Source organism: Hylobates moloch, unplaced genomic scaffold, assembly GCF_009828535.3.
Source record: "Hylobates moloch isolate HMO894 unplaced genomic scaffold, HMol_V3 SCAFFOLD_4, whole genome shotgun sequence".
Taxonomy (NCBI): domain Eukaryota; kingdom Metazoa; phylum Chordata; class Mammalia; order Primates; family Hylobatidae; genus Hylobates; species Hylobates moloch.
The window spans coordinates 32,563,908-32,582,638 of record NW_026652279.1 but is presented as its reverse complement, the minus strand read 5'-3'; the positions used below and the strand labels follow the sequence as shown (position 1 = coordinate 32,582,638).

The 18,731-nt window shown below is 50.0% G+C and overlaps 1 protein-coding gene across 3 annotated transcripts in view; it reads left to right on the top strand.

Annotated features, from left to right (window-relative positions):
* Window positions 1-18,731, top strand: part of IFT122 (intraflagellar transport 122) — an 83,775-nt gene that overhangs the window by 56,839 nt on the left and 8,205 nt on the right. Inside the window, exons 19-25 of one of the 3 annotated variants that reach the window (XM_032149834.2) lie at window positions 3,868-4,034; window positions 6,686-6,857; window positions 8,301-8,403; window positions 10,393-10,533; window positions 11,652-11,749; window positions 16,318-16,418; window positions 18,392-18,641. In XM_032149834.2, coding sequence (XP_032005725.2) covers window positions 3,868-4,034; window positions 6,686-6,857; window positions 8,301-8,403; window positions 10,393-10,533; window positions 11,652-11,749; window positions 16,318-16,418; window positions 18,392-18,641 — 1,032 coding nt within the window. Of the gene's footprint in view, window positions 1-3,867; window positions 4,035-6,685; window positions 6,858-8,300; window positions 8,404-10,392; window positions 10,534-11,651; window positions 11,750-16,317; window positions 16,419-18,391; window positions 18,726-18,731 lie in introns of those variants that run through there. The other 2 variants (XM_058437340.1, XM_058437339.1) reach the window with 2 other exon arrangements.

The following is an 18,731-nucleotide window of genomic DNA, read 5'->3' as shown; positions in this document are numbered from 1 at the left end:
ATAGCACCTGCTGATTGTCCTGGACTTCTCACTGGGCTTCTGGGAAGTCAGGCAGAGCTTCCGCCCCGCCCTGTGTTAGCGCAGCATGCCTCATGCCTGCCAGCTGCAGAGTGGCTACCATGTGGTTGCAGTGGGTGATAGCAGAGATTCTCTTTTGCATTGGGATGGCCCTTATGAACCTTAGTCCCCAGCAGAGCTGGGCCTTTTAAAGCAGGTGTAGGAGAGGAGCTTCCTGGACCAGGCTCCTGATGTCTTCTGTGGGAAGGAGTTGTACTAAGGAGCCCAGACCAGTCAAGACATTTGCAGTTCAGTCTAAGCAAGGTTCAAAGAGACTTGGGTGCATTGAGCAACTACAGTCTTCCTTCTACAGAGGGGCTTTGTTAACCTGCCTTTTCCGGGAGTGTCAAAAGTGGCTCTCAGTATGTTATGAAGTGATTCATCAGCCACAACCTATTAGTGGGCTACTAATGGTTAATTCTCCAGCTTACAAGTTCAAGATGGAAAATCTTCCCCACTTTTTTCTGCTTTTCTATTCCTGAAGATGGCTGTGCTCTTCCACCACCTGTTCGACCCCGGGGCTGAAGGTGTGTTTGGTGGCCTGTGATGTTGCCCAGGACCTATTGTTCATCAGTACATGGACGAGTTCCTGGGCCCCAGCCTGTCTTTTCACCTTAGTGATTTCTTCACTCCGTACCTGAGACCCAGGGTGTTCAGGCTCCCTCTGCCTTTTCCTCGTCACTTTTCCTGCCCTCCCTCGGGCCCCACCACAGACACCTAGAAGATTTCATAACTCATTCATACGATGATCACCAGAGTCAGTGCATCTCTGCTTCCGGGGATAACAAAATTTTAACTCAGGATGAACCCTTAAGGGATCAAGACCCTAGGGGTAGAATTTAGGGTTAGGAACCCCTGAAGCCTCCTCAAGGAGGCAGCTGTGCTGCAGTAGAAAATGCCTGGCCAGGCTGGGCGTGGTGGCTCAAGCCTGTAATACTAGCACTTTGGGAGGCTGAAGTGGGTGGATTGCTTGAGCTCAGGAGGTCGAGACCAGCCTGGGCAACATGGCGAAACCCTGTCTCTACCAAAATGCAAAAAATTAGCCGGTGCCTGTAGTCCCAGCTACTGGGAGGCTAAGGTGGAAAGATAGCTTGAGCCCCAGAGGTGGAAGTTGCAGTGAACCAAGATCACGCCACTGCACTCCAGCCTGGGTGACAGAGCAAGACTCATGTCAAAAATAAATAAATAAGAAAATGCCTGGCCTTGGTGCCCCAGAGCTGGTGTGAGTACGGGTTCTTTCTGTGAGATGACCTGGGGAAAGGCTCTTCAGTTTGCCAAGCCTCCCTTCCCTTCTCAGATGGTAATAGCCACAGCTCAGTTTAGTCATGAGATTTGCACAGAATACTGTATAGGAAAGCGCATTAGAAATGCCAACCTGTAGAAAGATTAGGAAGATGAGAGGGGCCACACGTGACCACAGAGTGTATCTTCACACCTCTCTCCCTGGCTGGCCCCACTCCTGCCCCTGCTCTGAGGCCCCTCCTTACACTCTGGTGGACTTTCTGTGCCCACAGCCTCCCACCAGAACTGCAGCCCATTTACACACTCCATCTGCTCCGTCTCTCTATGAAGGTAAATACTCTGGGACTTGTTTTTGGTTTTAGTTTTTGATCACTATTCCAAGGAGGTTGATTCCATTTCAATCCCCCCGCCCCCACCTGGTAGTCTGAATTTGAGAAATGTGTACATACACATTATGTGGGGGGTGGGGGAGATCTAGTGCTGATTAACATGGCATGTTTTTGTTTACTTGAAAATTGCTTCCCAAGATTCAATCTAGTTTTCAGAAAATTTTAAAATTACATTCCCACGTACAAATAAATTGTATGCTTTCTGGATAAGTGACATGTTTATATGGTGATAAAGGGAATTATAATGCTCTTAACTCTTTTGTAGTATGTTCTTATCAAAATCACCAAGCATGAGAACACTGTTTAGTCTCATTCATCACTCAGCACAGCCTCTTTCTGTCCACTTCAGGGCCAAGTCTTTGCCATGGCCCCAGATAACATATAACTTAGCTTCAGGAAAGCAAAAAGCCTTTGAATTCCCAGTTTGCTGAGCCTTGAAGGAAGCTTTTAGACCCAGCTTCAATGAAGTCATAGCTCCCTGAGTGGCCATCTGGCCTAGGCTTATGGCTCCCTCTCAGCCTCTCACCCTTGCCACGGTCACCCCTAGTCCCCTGAGCACTCACTGAAGTCCCTTTGAAGGACATTTCTAGTCTGCTAAGATGCCTGTTTCTCCCAGCTGCCACCCTCATTTCACCAGCCAGGTAGGCAGGGTTTCCAGCTTCATGCTGGCATAGAGAATCCGCGCCATAGCAGCTGCCAAAAGGAGAGGTGTGTCTGTAAAGGCCCAAACTAGGCGGGGACAGCGGCTGCTTTCCAAGCCCCTTCTTCTGTCAGCTCCAGGGAGAACCAAAGGCCAGCCAGGGGGCCAGTCTTCTATTGGGTCCCAGCATCAGGGTATACAGTGCTCTTTCCTTCCCTTCTTAAAATGTATCATATATTAGGCCGACCTAATACTCTGAAAGCACATTTACCCTGAAAGCAAATGAGGGGAAAAAGCGAGCTAATTGTTCAAGTGGATTTTTAGCATACATTGACTGTACTTTCCTGACACATGAGTGTTAATCATGGGGAAAGGAGTGCTTTTTTTATTCTCAGTGAGGCTGACACAAAGCACTCTCTGCAGGGTACGTTATTCCTGAGACAAACCACTTCTTGCCGGTAACATAGACCTGGGCTGTAAGTGCTCCCAGTTTCCCTTTTTGAAAAGCTCCACCTTTAAAAGCTGCCTCAACTCTGGCAAACTCCCATGTGCGTATTTTGGGTAACTACCCTGAAAAGAGGTGATGTTCTGAGGCTGTTTCTTACACATTCTGGGGCCAGCCCAGAGAAGCTGGGCATACTGCTTCAGAGGTATGCTGAGGCTGAAGGAACACAGGCCCTAGGCCTGATCCCTGAGCCTCCAGGACCACAGCCATCTCTTCCTTCTCAGGTCCTCTCCTGAGCACCTTCCCTGCCTTAGATCCCCCCATGGCCTCCTGCTGTCCCACTGTCGGATCAGGTCCTCACCCCTGCAGGCCTGACCTCAGCACAGGATCCCTAACCATTCAGCTGAGAAGCAACTAACCAGAGAGAGGTTTGCGTGTTATCTGTTCTAGGCAAGTAACTGAGGCAAAGACAATGTGATGATTCTCTAGTTCAGGGCACAGAATGTTTGCTGGTGACTCAGAGAGGGCATGGAGGGCATGGAGGGCCGGCAAACTCTGTAAGTCATTTTGTTTGTGTAAGTTTAGGGGAACCCATGCTCAGCCTCACTCTGAAGCATGTGGTGTCACCCATATGATCTGAATAAAGATGATAGGTCTTGATATTTGGAATTGTGCACCAGGTTGTCTCATTGCTGTTTAGGAATAGTCATGTATTTACCAAACTATGTGAGCGAGAGACAGCCTGATCATGAACCCCCCACCCTGCAGACTTCATGTGCAGTGCCCCAAATAGTCTAGAAAGTGTTGTTTAGCCGATGAACAAATGCCCATTTGTGAGACGGGAAGGAAGCATTGGGGGCCAGCATCCTCGATGCTGTCCCAGGATCCCCCAGGAACACCTGCAGGGCAGCCTGAGATCACTCTTCCCGAGACCTGGGACTCCCCCGACTCAGCCCGTCAGCGCCAGGCCCTGCCTACCTCCTGGTTGCCTGCTTCAGCCATGTGGGGCCCGCCCTTGCTGCTAGAAAAGCCTGATGTAACGCTGGCACAGGAAGTTCTGATCCAGAGTGTTTTTGTTTGTTGTGCTTCCTCAGGATTTCCTTGGATCTGGAGACCCCAAAGAAACAAAGATGCTAATCACCAAACAGGCTGACTGGGCCAGAAATATCAAGGAGCCCAAAGCTGCCGTGGAGATGTACATCTCAGCAGGAGAGCACGTCAAGGCCATCGAGATCTGTGGTGACCATGGCTGGGTTGACATGTAGGTTTTGGTCCCTGCCCCTAGAAGCATTTGGCAGCGTTTCATCACATGTCACCTCTTGACTGACAAGGGAACAAATAGTGCTTCTCTAATTATCTAAAGCTAATGTGATAGTGGCTAGGTTCTTCAGGAGACACAGAGATTGCACAAGGCAGTGGCTGCCTTCCAGGAGCTTGTGGAGTCACTAGGGGAAGGGATGGTGGGGACCAGGGAAGAGGAGACACCAGGACATCACAGCTGCCATTTGCTGAGCGCTCACTACAACCCAGACGCTGTGATAACCTTCCAGGCATTAGGTTTTCCACTTACGCCGTCAGGGCTGGTGTCTCCTCGCCCACCTTGCAGATGATGAAACAGAAGCTAAAAAGGACAAGTTATTCCCAAAGTCCATATAGCTGGAAAGTTGTAGAGCTGAGCTTTAGCCTCTGATCTGGTGGATGTCGATGCCTACTACACGTGTAATGGTAGGAACAAAAACAAAACAAGTTCCAAATCCATCAGGGAAGAATTCTTATGGGAGGAACCATGGATGTCTTCTCTTAGGAGACACTCTTTGCATGAAGGGACCTTGAAGAATTCCAAGAGGTAAATAGAGATGGGGGGAAAGGATATGCAGGCAGGAAGTACAGCAGGAACACAGCGAGTCGGCTCTGGTTGGAATAAAAGATGTGTGGGAATGGGAGGGTGAAGGACGTGGGCTGTGGGTTGGGGGAAGTGGGCTGGCCACACTGGAAGGGCCTCCGATGCCGAACGGAGGTGCTTAGATTTGCCAATAGCAAGTGACCACCTACAGTCAGGGTTGTACAGTCAGACACCCCCTCAGGCAGGCAGGTAGAATGGAGACCAGATAACTGGCTAGTGCTGTAGAGCAGGAGGGAACTTGGTAGCTGAGGCATGAGAGAGAAGTAGCAGTGTTAGAACCAAGTGACCCATCCCAGGGTGTTGGGGCAGGGATGAGTGTCAGGCTGGCTTTGCTCATTGGCTGCTAGTGGGTTACACCATTCGTCAAGGTGGACAACAGGGGGAGGAGGGGGTGGGGGGGGGGCAGCACTGAGACAGGATGGATTCAGCCTTGGGACTCAGCACACCAGACCTTCAGGGGGAAGGTTTTGTCCTCCCAGTCAGTGAGCTTCAGGCTTATGCATGTGCACACACACACATGCACGTGCTGCTGCGGTAGGCAAAGGACATGATGGGACAAGATCCTGAGGGTGGCTCAGGCCGGGTCCTAAAGGCTGTTGATTCTTCTGGAAACAACGTTGTGGTCTACAGGTAGCAGTGGCCCAGCCAGGATTTGGGGATACAGAAGAGGCTGGTTAATGATTAAATTGTTTCCTTGTGTGCTGCCATATATTAATAATTGGTGTGTGGGCCCCTCACAAAGGGACCTTGGTGGATGTCCTACCACCCCATCTTTTTCTTGTCCAATAGTAATTTTTTTAAAGACAGAGGCACAGATTTTGTTCCCCACATTATTCTTTAAATGAAGGGGTTCATATAGAAGAGAGCCAGGCAGATTTAGGGTCCTCTGTTCTCTCTTCTGGTTTTTCATGACACTTTCATTTGTAAGTGCTATGTATCAGGTTACCCTGAGGGTACTTGAGTAATTCAAGAAACACATTAAGCATGTTCTGCTCGCTTTCCAGATGTGGCTATAAAAGGTGTCTTTCCTCCAGGGACATTGGGTGTGATGGGTGGAAAGGTTTCTAAGGCTGTAAGGGCTGTCTATGCCACCTTTCCCTAAAAACGTGTCCTTTTTCTGCTGAGCAGTGTTATTTTTAGATGCCATTATTATTCTAAGTGTAGACTGACAGGCCTCTGTGCCTTGCCTGTCTCTGAGACAGGGATTCGTTACAGCTGCTTCTCCTTCCTTTCTCACCAAGACTAGCCTGGGTAGAACCCTTTCTCCTGGGAGAGTTAGTTTGACTCCAAATTCCAGCCTGACCAGAGAGAACAAGTGCATTCTATCCAGGCCTCATGTCCCCATGAGCAATGGGAGGGCCGCTCACCATGGGGAAGCAGTGGTAAGCCAGTGGGTCCCTGCAGCTCCTCCCTTTGGTCAGCACATTGGCCAGGAGGACAGGGAAGACTTCCTGCAGGCCTTTGTCCAGAGCTCAGAGCAGGCCCCACACTCACTTCCTTTAGAGGGCAGTCATGGAGGTATTTTTACGCCTTGGCATCCACTTTTCTGTGAGAATTCCTGTACCCGTGGTGGAAAGAGTGCTGGGCCTAGTCTTGGGCTGGGTGCTTCACCTTCCCCCCAGACTTTATTCTTCTCATCTGAGAGATGGAAGTAATCATCCACCTCTTAGGGTGGTGAAGATTCTGATTTCATGCATGGGAAAGCTCATGGCGTCATCTGGGTACCTGGTAGGGGATTAGGAGATAATTGTTTCTATGCCCTGCTGGATAGCTCAGTGACTTCTGAGAAAGACACACAAGGTGGCTGACGGGATCCTGTAAAGGCCACCTCTCCCGGACCCTGGTGATGTTTCTGGAGTGTGTATTCATGCATTTAATAACTACCCACTGAGCAACTCCCAAGGGCCATGGCACAGTATCAACATTGGGGACCGCAGAATGAATGGACATACAGCTTGCCGTTGACAAGACCCAGAGCCCACCCTCCTACCTGCCCCTTCCCTCTCCAGGTTGATAGACATCGCCCGCAAGCTGGACAAGGCTGAGCGCGAGCCTCTGCTGCTGTGCGCCACCTACCTCAAGAAGCTGGACAGCCCTGGCTATGCTGCTGAGACCTACCTGAAGATGGGTGACCTCAAGTCCCTGGTGCAGCTGCATGTGGAGACCCAGCGCTGGGATGAGGTGAGGGGAAAGTAGGCCTCGTGGGCTGGGGCCCCACCTGAGCCTGGGACACAGGCGGGTGGGTACAGGGGCCGGGGCCCTTTGGGGTTCAGATGGAGAGAAGCTGCCCTCATGATGGAAGGAACATTGGGCTGTCAGTCAGGTAACTTAACCTCGAATTCTCTGAGCCACAGAATCGTGGAGGGCCTTTCCACTTGTCCCTTCATTCAGTCATTGAGAAAATCGTTACTGACAGCCAGCTCTGTGCCAGGGTGGTGACAGGCATCGGGGATGTGAGTGTGAACACGACAGCTCCAGTGCCTGCCGTTGGGCTGAGCTGCCTCTGACCAGCACCACAGGCTCAGACACATGGCTGATGTGGAGATGCACCTGCGTGACATTTAAAACCTGCTGGGTAGCATTTTGGCAGAAAGCACCATCTGTGCTTTCCAGATCCAGACTGCGAGAGCCATTTCAGGGGCCAGTTTTTTCCCTCCCTTCTCTGCCCCCACCCCACAACCACTACTCTCTCTGGTGTCGGGGGCTGTAAAGAATTAGCCAGGCCAGTGAGAAAGGTGGCCAGCCTCAGGCTGGCAGAAGCAGCTAATGCTGCCCCTTCTGTGGCTCAACCCCCACCCTCCAGCTCACTGGCTCCCTGTTCCCTGCAGAGAAATCCATCCCCGAGAGGATTAGGAGCTGTGCCAAGATCCTCCCCCGACTCACCCACCCACCCATCATGGTCCATTTTAGAGTGAAAGCAAAGCCTTCACTGAGAGGAGCTGTCTGACTGTTGTCTGCTCTCTGAACGGCTCCATTTGGTGAGGTGATGAGGTCACTCATGAGAAAAGGTGGGGCTAGGGACAGAGGCAATGATGGCTTCTCAAGAGAAATTTATTAGATTTCTCAAGCAGCACAGATTAGAGCATCTTAGAATGACTCAGACCTCGCTGTGCATCAGGCAGACTTTCTCCCCATGGCTCATGTCCGGTTCTCCGAGCCTGACAGGTGGTTCTGGGGCTTAGGTGAGAAGCAGTCAGTGGGTCCATACAGCACGAAGCCCACAGTCATCTTTGACAACTGATAAGAAGTGGTGATGATGATAATGTCAATTCTGTTTCCTTAGGTGTCGCCTGCAATTAAAAGAAATCTGTTTGCAGCACTACAGGAGCCCACGCAAACCCTCAAAATAAAATGTTTCCGATTCTGGGCCGCTTCTGTGGTCCAGAAACAGACTGTGTTGTTACTGAATCCAGTCGCTTGCATATTGCTGTTAATTGCCTTTTGTTTTCGAAGAGCTGATTTGTTTTTGCGTTTCTGTGGGTAGTTTTTGGGGGGAGGCACTCTCCCCCTCTGAGTTGTCAGGCTGGCAAAATATGACGTCCCTAATGGATTCAGCCAAGTGCAGTGTTTTCATGGGGGCTGCAGGGGCAGCTTTATTAAGACTTCATTTGCTCCTTCCCTCAGGCCTTTGCTTTGGGTGAGAAGCATCCTGAGTTTAAGGATGACATCTATGTGCCGTATGCTCAGTGGCTAGCAGAGAACGATCGCTTTGAGGAAGCCCAGAAAGGTAGGCAACACAGACTGTCACCTTCTAGAAGGAGCAGGAGAAGTCACTGCCAAGACATACATTTCAGGAAGGCTACCAAGCCCTTCCCATCTGTAGATCCCAAGATAGATGACTTCATCTTGGGGATGTGATTGTTTGGTGGTGAAAGACTGTGGAGCATGGAAAGACCATTGGCTTTGGAGTCACACCCTCCTGGGCCACACTCACTTGCCACAGGCCCTTAAGAGGTGCTGCCTCCTCTCCAAGCCTCTGTGGTTACTGAGCAAAGTGCTGTGCACTGCAGTGTATCTTCCCGTTTAATCCTCGCAACAGCCCTATGGTATAACTACTATCATTATGATTCCCATTTTGCAGATGAGAAAACTGAAGGGTAAAGAGGTGAAGAAATTTGCCTGAAGTTTCATAGCTAGGAAGTGGCAGGGAGGTAATATGAGCCAGGGTGCTATGAGGACAGTAAGGGAGGACTGCCACACAGTGTGAGGCATGGTCTCACCTCTGCTGAGAACAGAAACTCAGCTTTTATTTCTGGCTCAGATAAACGGGTGACTTCTGCTCCTTAAGATTTCTGTTGGTAAAATGGGCTGCACACAACGTACAACAGCATCTGAAATAGGAGCCAAAGCAAGTATAGAACTTTTGTTAATGTTATTGATCATATTTTTTAAAGTTGACTTCCCTCTCTGTGTCAGGCCCTGGCTGAGCACTTAACCTATGTAACCTTGAATCTTGCCAACAGCTGTGCAAGGACGAAGAGGCTAAATGTGCCATGCCAAGTCACAAATCTAGTCAGCAGCAGAACCAGAATTGGACCAGTGCCTCTCTGACTGGGGAACCTGATTTTTCTGTTTTGCTGCCTATTTAGCCTTCTAATTGAAGTTGGGTGTTTGATGTTCCATAGCATCTGATGTACACTTCTATATGGTAACCGTTGCCCGCTCCGGACACATTGCAGAACAAATCTCCCTGTTGGAGCTCCTCAACCAAAAGCCCTCATTGAAGGATAGTGCATTCTCTGCTGCTTCAGCATTTCCAGAGCACCCAGTTGCTGAAGTATCTGCATGTTTGGGCAAAACACATCAACCTATCCATCTGTCTGTGTCTGCCCTTCCAAGAATCCATCACCATAGTAACTTGGTACTCAGACAAGAGATTGTAGATGAGAATGGAACAAAGGCCAGACCTTCTCCTTCTCTGAAGGCGGAGGATTAGGATCATTTGAGCGTTCTCATATGGCAAGTGTCATGGCTACAGGTGCTTCACTGGCAGCCACCAACATCTCAAGGGGCTGGCCATGAAGTAGGTACTCAGAAAATATCTGTTAAACAGTATAGGAATGATTGAGAGTTTTTTTGCTTGTTTTCACAAATGGTTGTGAGAACTGAGGCAGATCCTTCAAAGTGGTCATTGAAAAGCAGTCATTTGAAGACAAACTGAGGACTCGAGTTGGGCTTGGTTCTGGGACCTTGGGTGTGACACTTTACCTCCATTTTGCAAAGCCCATTTCATTGCTCATAAAAGGGAATAATTTTCCTTCTTCATAAGTCTGTGGTGAGGATCCAGTGAGGTGATTAGCAACAAAAGCATTTTACCTCCAAGTGCAGTAAAGTGGCAGGTCCTGTTTGTATCACCTTAGGAGTCACAAAACTTTGCCCTGGAATGAGCAGGGTGCAGAACCTCACTGAAGATGGGCAAGTTTCACTCTTAGACTTTGCCCTGGAATTTGGCCCCTCCAGTTTTTCCTTTCTGCCGTGCTTTTCAAAGTCGGTCGCCTTTTCCCAGCCAAAAAGGAATTTATCTCACTGTACTTTTTCCAGGATGTAGCCTTGGTTATTTAGAGAAGCGCCATCCCAGCAACGAAGCACTGCAGATGCTCCAATGAGTGTCCTACTTCCAAAGCAGCCCTGTGCAAGCCCCACAGAGCTCCATCCTGCCTCCTGTGTGACTTCCTAAATAGCATGTGCTTTTTTCCTCCCCCCACCACTCCTACAGCATTCCACAAGGCTGGGCGACAAAGAGAAGCGGTCCAGGTGCTGGAGCAGCTCACAAACAATGCTGTGGCAGAGAGCAGGTTTAATGATGCTGCCTATTATTACTGGATGCTGTCCATGCAATGCCTCGATATAGCTCAAGGTGCGTAAACATCAGCCAGACCACTGTTTTCCCAAGCCCCACTCTGACACCAAGATAAACATCAGAAGAGCTGGGACATTTTAATTAAAGCCCTGGGCTTGTTTATTGGGTGTATTGTCCATAAGCCTGCCTTGCAGTGGCGTAATCTGGTGTGTCATCTTTTTCCAGTTTGCCCATCAGAATGGTATGAGGACCGTCCTGGGGTTACGGTTGGCAGGTCCAGCCCCGCATTGCTAATTCAGAGCATATCTCTCCCCTGCTACCTGGGAGCCATAGCTGGACCTGGCTGAGCACTGGGTTTTAAATTTTTTTAATTAAATGAGAAGATGAACAAGAGATGGCTTTATAATAACACACTCCAGATTCTTACTCATCCTAGCCAGGAAAACAGTTTAAATACTGCTTTCTTTCACAAGACTTCCCATGATGTACTGAAGGAGTCCTGGAAGTGGAAGAGACAAGGAGATGTTCTTCTCCACTGGACAAGGCCACATGCAGGGGTGGGAAAAACACTGGAATGGAGGCTGCAAGTGACTTGTAGCAAGTCACAATCCTTCCTGAGCTCTGCATGCCCATCTGTCCTGTGGGAGTCCCTTGTCCTGGTCCCTTTGGTTGCTGGGAGCCTCACAGAGTCATGCTTACAGTTTGAAAATTATCAAGCCCAGGTGTAAGGTCGCATTTTTCTGTTTGGGCCAGTGCCTTATGCTTCTGATAGGAGCAGCAGAGGGAAGAGGCATAAGATGAGCATGAATGAATACAGTTGGTGTCTGCCTGCCCTTGTCCCAGCAGGCTCTTCTGACACATCTGGGGTCTTGCTGCAGCTGTCGCTCCCCCAGGGGAATAACCTGGAAGGGTGCAGTGAGAGATCTGGAAAAAATATCCTCAAACTCCCTGGCCTTATGCCCTGTCCACCTAAGAATTCACCATCCTGGAGTGGCCCTACTCCTAAGCAGAGTGCCTTTCCCCTCACTACACTTTGTCCCTCACCCTGGCACAGACACTGTGTGGTGGGAGAACTGATGCTGGCAAAAGCACTGTTGCCTGGCCCCCCCTCCTGGGGCCAGTTGGCAGCCACAGACACTGTTTGACACGTTTCCCCTCCCACCCGCTGCACACAGCAGATCCTGCCCAGAAGGACACAATGCTTGGCAAGTTCCATCACTTCCAGCGTTTGGCAGAGCTGTACCATGGTTACCATGCCATCCATCGCCACACGGTAAGGTGGCTGGGTCACCAGCACCTGAGGGTACCATCTCCTGAGCTAGGGGTCCCGGGCATATCTAAAGAGCAGCAGACTGGATGGAATGTAACCCACTGGTCACAGTGAACTGCTGAGGAATCTTGGTCTCCTCTGGGGAGAAAAAGTTTGAGTTTCCTTGATTGACTATTTGTCTGCCATGCATCAAGCAGTGGGCTTCTGAATTGTAATCCAGAGCTGGAATGGGCCTTGCTAGTTCCTCAGTGCAGGCTTTGATGACTCGGCAAAACTCTGCATTAACCAGCAAGGTGGGGTGGGAGTTCCATGAGGCCCTCTCCTTCAGTAGGGCGAAGGCCCAGGTTAATCAAAGGCTCGAGTTCCCTCCCTGGCCCTGTCAGTGACTTGTGTGTTCTTCAGTAATTCAGTTTCCCTCTCTGTCCCTCAGTTTCCTTCTCTGTGAAACTAGAGTGTTGGCTTCGTCTCCAGAAACCCCAGTAGTTCTTTTTAGTCACTCCCTGATTTCTTTGAGAAAGCCATTTTAAATCTCTCTGGTGGCAGTGGGGAACAGGTGATGGGCTGTCAACAGCCTCTTCATCCACTGTATCTCCTCAATCACCCAACAGATGTTGAGCACTTAGTACCTAGTAGGCAATGTACTGAGGGCTTCATCGTATCAAGTCATTTCCTCCTTTCAACCACACTTTGAGGGAAGGACTGTCACCCCCATTTTACAGATGAGAATGAAGCCCTAGACAGAGGGGTCTCACAGGTTATTAGGTTGGTGCAAAAGTAATTGCGGTTTCAGACAATTTTAAATCATTATAACTAGGCTCAAACACATCTTTATTAATCAAAATAGGAACCATTATGATCAACACATTTTTGCCAATGAGAAATAAGTTTGTTTATTTCTGTAGCATAAAAATCCATACTTTGGGATTCAATGAACTCTTGGAAAGCATTTTCTGCATCCTGCTGGTTGTGGAAGCATTTTCCCTGCAAACAGTTGTTGAGATGGTTGAAGAAGTGGTAGTTGGTTGGCAAGAGGTCAGGTGAATATTGCGGATGAGGCAAAATTTTGTAGCCCAATTCATTCAACTTTTGAAGCATTGGTTGTGTGATATGCAGTCAGGTGGGTGGAGAAGAATTGGGCCCTTTCTGTGAACCAGTGCCAGCTGCAGGTGTTGCAGTTTTCGGTGCATCTCCTCGATTTGCTGAGCATACTTCTCAAATGTAATCATTTCACCAGGATCAGAAAGCTGTAGTGGATCAGACCGGAAGCAGACCACCAAACAGTGACCATGACCTTTTTTTGGTGCAAGTTTGGCTTTGGGAACTGCTTTGGAGCTTTTTCTCAGTACAGCCATGGAGCTGGTCATCACCGGTTGTCATATAAAGTCCACTTTTTGTCACACCTCACATCTGATTGAGAAATGTTTTGTTGTTGTTGCATAGAATAACAGAAGACAACACTTCAAAACGACTATATTTTCATTTTTGATCAGCTCACGAGGCACCCACTTATCAAGCTTGTTCACCTTCCCAATTTGCTTCAAATGCCAAACAACCGTAGAATGGTTGATGTTGAGTTCTTCGGCAACTTCTCCTGTAGTTGTGAGAGGATCAGCTTTGATGATTGCTCTCGGTTGTTGTCAAATTCCAATGGCCGGCCACTGTGCTCCTCATCTTCAAGGCTCTCATCTCCTTTGCAAAACTTCTTGAACTACCACTGCACTGTATGTTTGTTAGCAGTTCCTGGGCCAAATGTGTTGTCGATGTTACAAGTTGTCTCTGTTGCTTTATGACCCATTTTGAACTCAAATAAGAAAACTGCTTGAATTTGTTTTTTGTCTAACATCATTTCCATAGTCTAAAATAAACAGCAAGTAATAACTCATTAGCAAAAAAACATAAAGCAAGAAATGCCCGTTTAAATGATGTATAACATAACCACATTTAAGAATGTATTCTACTATCACACAGCAAATTCCAGAGCCAATATGTGAGTCTCAGTAGTCTGGCACTGGAGCCTGTGTTCCTAGCCTTTCCCTCCCTCTCTCCTTTTAGAGAAAGCAGGCTAGTATGTTGGTTTAGTGGGTAAACTCGAGAGTCCTCACACACAAATGACACTGTGTTATTTACCTTCTCTGGCCTTCAGCTTCTTTCTCTATAAAATAGGGATAACAGCAGTATCTACTTGATGGGATTGTTCTGAGGATTAGATGAGTTAATATTGGAAGAGTACCTAGCATAGAGTGACCCTAGGTGGCAGCTGTTCTTACTGCTGCTCCAGGCAAGGTTTCACGCCAGCTTTCCCTGACCTGCTCCCTCCAGCTGGGCATCTGGCATTTCTCTTTTTTCAGAGATGAGGTCTCTGTCGCCCAAGGTGCAGTGCAGTGGCATGATCATAGCTCATGGCAGCCTCAAACTGTTGGACTCAAGTGATCCTCCTGCCTGAGCCTCCCAGAGCACTGGGATTACAGGCATGAGCCACCACGCCCAGCCTTCCCGCAGTTCTTTGACCTCTCAAATGCCCTGCTTTCCACCTTGGGCATTTCTTTCCCTCTAATCTGTGCTGACCTCTCAGCACATTTTTTGCCTCTTGAGAAAGTCTGGCAAGAAGGACTCCTGACAGGCTCTGTGCAGGCCGTCAGTCTAGTGTCACATCTCTTCCCACAGCAGGGTCAGTGGTCTCAAGGGATCTCATCTTCCCTTACAGTCTTTGCCTTTCCTGAAACAAGACCCCCTCAGGGTCCCTCATCTTTATCAGGTGCTCACTCGGAGAGAAACCACCACAAAAGGAGCCCAGACTCAACTTAGGCTGGAAGTCAGGGCCCAGCTCAGCCTCAGTTTGCCCAAGCCACTCCGGAGCCTGGCTCTCAGCTCCTTCCCTCAGATTTTTCTCCCGCTGCTCCCTGTCCTCTTCCTCACCTGGGGCATGGGGCTGAGGGCTCCTGTCCCTAACAGCTGAGCTCTGCTCCAGGACCTACATGGGACTAGGAGCTAAGGGGCCTCAGACCAGCTGGGGCCCTGACTCTTATCCCAGCTGAATCTTAATAATTGGGCCATTCCTTCATTCAACAAATGCGTACTGTGTGACAGACGCTGTGATGAGACCTGGTGACACAGTAGTGAACAAAACATTGTCCCTGCAGTCAGTCCCAATCTAGCAAACAGGACAATCCCTCAGGGGAAAAGTTTAGAGGCCTGTGAAGAGACTTCCTGGAGAAGGTGGCCCCTCAGCCAGGAGGGAGAGAAGTAAAAATGGGGCAAGTGAAGTGGAGGAGGATTAGGAAGGGCGTTTGTGGCAAAGGTCACAGCCTGTGCAAAGGCCTGGAGGTGAGTGGTAGTTTGTGGTTCAGCATCCAGGGCCCAGCAGAGCAGCACTGATTCAGGGCAAGACTGGAAAGGGAAGTTCAGGTCCTTCCTGGATACATGACTTCTTTCCCAGAGGAAAGGACTCCCCTCCTACCTATTCTCTCTGGGACGTTACTTAGCTTCCCTACCTAGTGCAGTAGAACCAGAGGCAGACTTCATCTTGTTCTTACCCTGGAAAGGATGTGGTCTCAGGTTTTCTTGGGTTCTTGGAGCTAACAAAAGGTGTAGAAATTTACGTGTGAATTAAATAGAAAATGCTAAGCTCTGAACTGAAGAAGTGTAGAGCAAAGTGAGTCCTCAGGAGTTTAGACCAATTAGGGGTTAAGCTTTGGTGGCTCAGTGATGAGTAAGGCCTCACAAGACCCTTCTTAAGTGCTCACAAGAAAGAGGAGTGGCTGGCCTGCTGTAATCCTCACCATCTAAAGCTTTATTAGAAATGGGCAATCTCAGTTTATATACAGTGTGCCAGATGCCTTCAAAATAAGGTGTTCTTAACCTTTTATAGACCCTCACATAGAAAATTCCTTATTTGTCTGCTGAGCTTCTGGCAGCCTCTAGGTACGAAGACCAATCACTAATGTGTGCTAACTGCCTCCTGTTAGTGCCTATGCCAGGAGCCAGGGAAATGGGTCAGCAGTTGAGGAACTCCGCATGTGTGCTCGTTTGGTGGCACCATCAGTCAAGCTGCTGTTGAAAAGCACAGAAGAGGCATGCGGGTTCATGCTGGAGAGGGCTAAATGCCTCTGTTGAAAGACAGGCTTATATGAATCAGTGGTTATGTCCTAAGCTGCATAGAAGGTCTTCTCTTTTAGAGCTAATTGGAGACAACTTGAGTAGTTCAGAGAAATAGAATCATTACCAACTCCAGAGGCAGTACAGCTTGGAAGAAAGACATTCTTGGGCTTTGGAATCAGACCTGGGTTTGAATAGCAGCTCAGCTCTGTTCTAGTTGGTGACTTGGGCAAATCATCTATCTAGGTGTCGGTTTCCTCCTCAGTACTGTGAGGATAAAAATGCATACCACAAGGTTATTATGTTAAAGACCAGATGAGACAGTGGCTGTATAGCACCCAGCACATAGTAGGTGCTCAATACTCAGAGCTGCTCTTGTTGATGTCACTCAGAATTATTGGTGTCTGCCTTTTGGCCTGGCCCAGCAACAGCTCAGTTGAGGAACTCAATCCCTGTTTGCTTTTCTCTCACTGCAGGAAGATCCGTTCAGTGTCCATCGTCCTGAAACTCTTTTCAACATCTCTAGGTTCCTGCTGCACAGCCTGCCCAAGGACACCCCCTCAGGCATCTCTAAAGTGTATCCTTTCTCTTATCCCTCCCCCATCCCACCGTTCTTGTCTAATGGCCCCAAGAAATTCCTTCCAGAGCACTTTCCTGGCAGAACCTTCCTCTCAGCAGCCCTCAGAGAAGAAAGAGAACTCACCTTCCCGCTGTGTTTGGCTGTAGAGGCTCAGCAGGGAGGCCCAGGGGCCCAGGCCAAGAGAAGATGAGTTTTCAGGGCTCTCTGAGCTGAGCCCAGCAGTGGGTCTCTGGCCAACACACTGTCCCAATCCCTCCTAGAACCCACAGATGAGGGTGTGACTGAAATGGAAGAAGCACCAGGCCTTTGGGCTTGGAACCTTGGGCACTTCTCCGGACTGGGGAGGAGGGAGTGTTTGTTCAGCCCAGGTATACATAGCACCTTCTGTGCCCCAAGCTCTGGGCCAGGCACCAGGTAACAAAGCTGCCATCAAAGAGGGAGGTCACAAGTTAGGGTCTGGTTTGGTGGATGTGTGCTGTGTCTGAGGGTGGAATGAAGCTGAGGCCAGGGCCATGATCAGGGAAGTTTACCTGGAGGAGGTGATACCCATCATGCAAGCTGAGGCAGCCAGGGAAGATGGCCAAGTGGATGTTCTAGGGGAGGACCCAGCGTATGGAGAGGCAAGCAAGGCATGTGGGAGGGTGTGAGGGTACCCTGGGTGGGAGGGGCTGGAGAGGCAGCAGGACCCAAGGCCTGAGAGCCTACCTTTGGGTTTTCCTCTCCTTCTGTAGCCACCGAGGGCCACAGTGGTGCCATAAGCAGAGCAGGTGCCTGAAGGGCCTGTGCAGCCAGATACTGGATCATTACCAGGCAATGATCCAGATTTTTAAGGTCTTGGATGTCAGGAGACGTAATTGTCCCTGTTCTTTTCTAAATCTCACTGTACTCTCAGCTCCTTCCCAGCCCCAGCCCCACCTTCCCTCTGTAAGGAAAATCCACTCCACTGGAGAAGACCCAGAGCTCCTTGTTGTAAGAATTGGCCTCGCTAGAGGATTCCAGACCCATTATTTACATTTCAGGGGAAACACCCCCAAATCAAGATGTGCCTTCCTGGAGTCAGGCCTCTGCTGCATGCGTCTCTGTCTTTCACCATAGGAGCAGTCAGGGCTATGTCTGTGGGGGCTGAGCACCTGTACTCATCCTTTCCAGCAAGTTCTGTTTGAGTCAACAGCTTGATGGAACCCCTACCCTGAGCCTTACCCTGTGCCATCCCCTGGGGACCTGGAAATGGCTCCTGACAGTCCCTGACTTTGAGGAGTCATGCTGGAGACACAGAAGGAAACTCTCCACAGAACTGCTGAAGTGGACGGGGCTGCACTGCAGGGGGCGGGAGCAGGAACACTGGGAGAGATGTGGGAGGAAGGGCAGGAGGGCCTGGGGGCAGCCAACATTGGAGGTGACCTGAGAGGAGAGCACAAAAGCTCGTCAGCCTCTGGCTGAGGAGCTCCAAGGGGGCCCCAGAGCACAGGCGAGGCTGCTGCTCAGAAACTGCCCACCAGGCCCTGGGGGAAGGGCGTGCAGGCAGAGTGGGGTACACCCAGGGGCCTCAGAGCAGGGTTGAGGGTGGCTCCCCAGGGAGTCTGGACCAGGCCCCACCTGGCAGGGCGAGAGCAGAGTGCCCTTCATGCCAGGCATCCTAGGAGGGACTGGCTGGCAGGTTTGGTGAGGCAGGAAGAGCCATTTCGGCCTAGTCAGGGTACAAGATGAGCCATCAGCAGGCCCAGAGATGCTAAGCAAGGTTAAAGTATTAGTGGAAACTACGCTGTTTTTATCTTTGGAAAAATTCCTGGGCCTTGCCGTCCGAGTACACTCACCTCTCACAAGCGCACAGAGCCTTCCTCACAGTCCTTCCTCTGCCCTCCCGGCACCAGCACGAGCTATGTTCCAGCCTGGGTCTCACTCCAAGGATAGGCAGTGCCAGCTCCTGGGCCTGGTGTTGCCCCTGCTGTCCTTAACCCTGTTCACGGCAGGAAAATACTCTTCACCCTGGCCAAGCAGAGCAAGGCCCTCGGTGCCTATAGGCTGGCCCGGCACGCCTATGACAAGCTGCGTGGCCTGTACATCCCTGCCAAATTCCAAAAATCCATCGAGCTGGGTACCCTGACCATCCGCGCCAAGCCCTTCCACGACAGTGAGGTGAGGATGCAGCACCCTTGGGCAGACGGCTTCTGCTCCTCTCCCCTGAGGCCATCTCATGCCTTCTTGCCTGGCCTGGGTTCCGTTTGAAGAGAGACAGCTGCAGCTTCCTCTAGGCTCTGTGCCTCCCGCTCAAGCCTGGCCATGCCAGCTCCCCTGTGCTTCCCTGTCCAC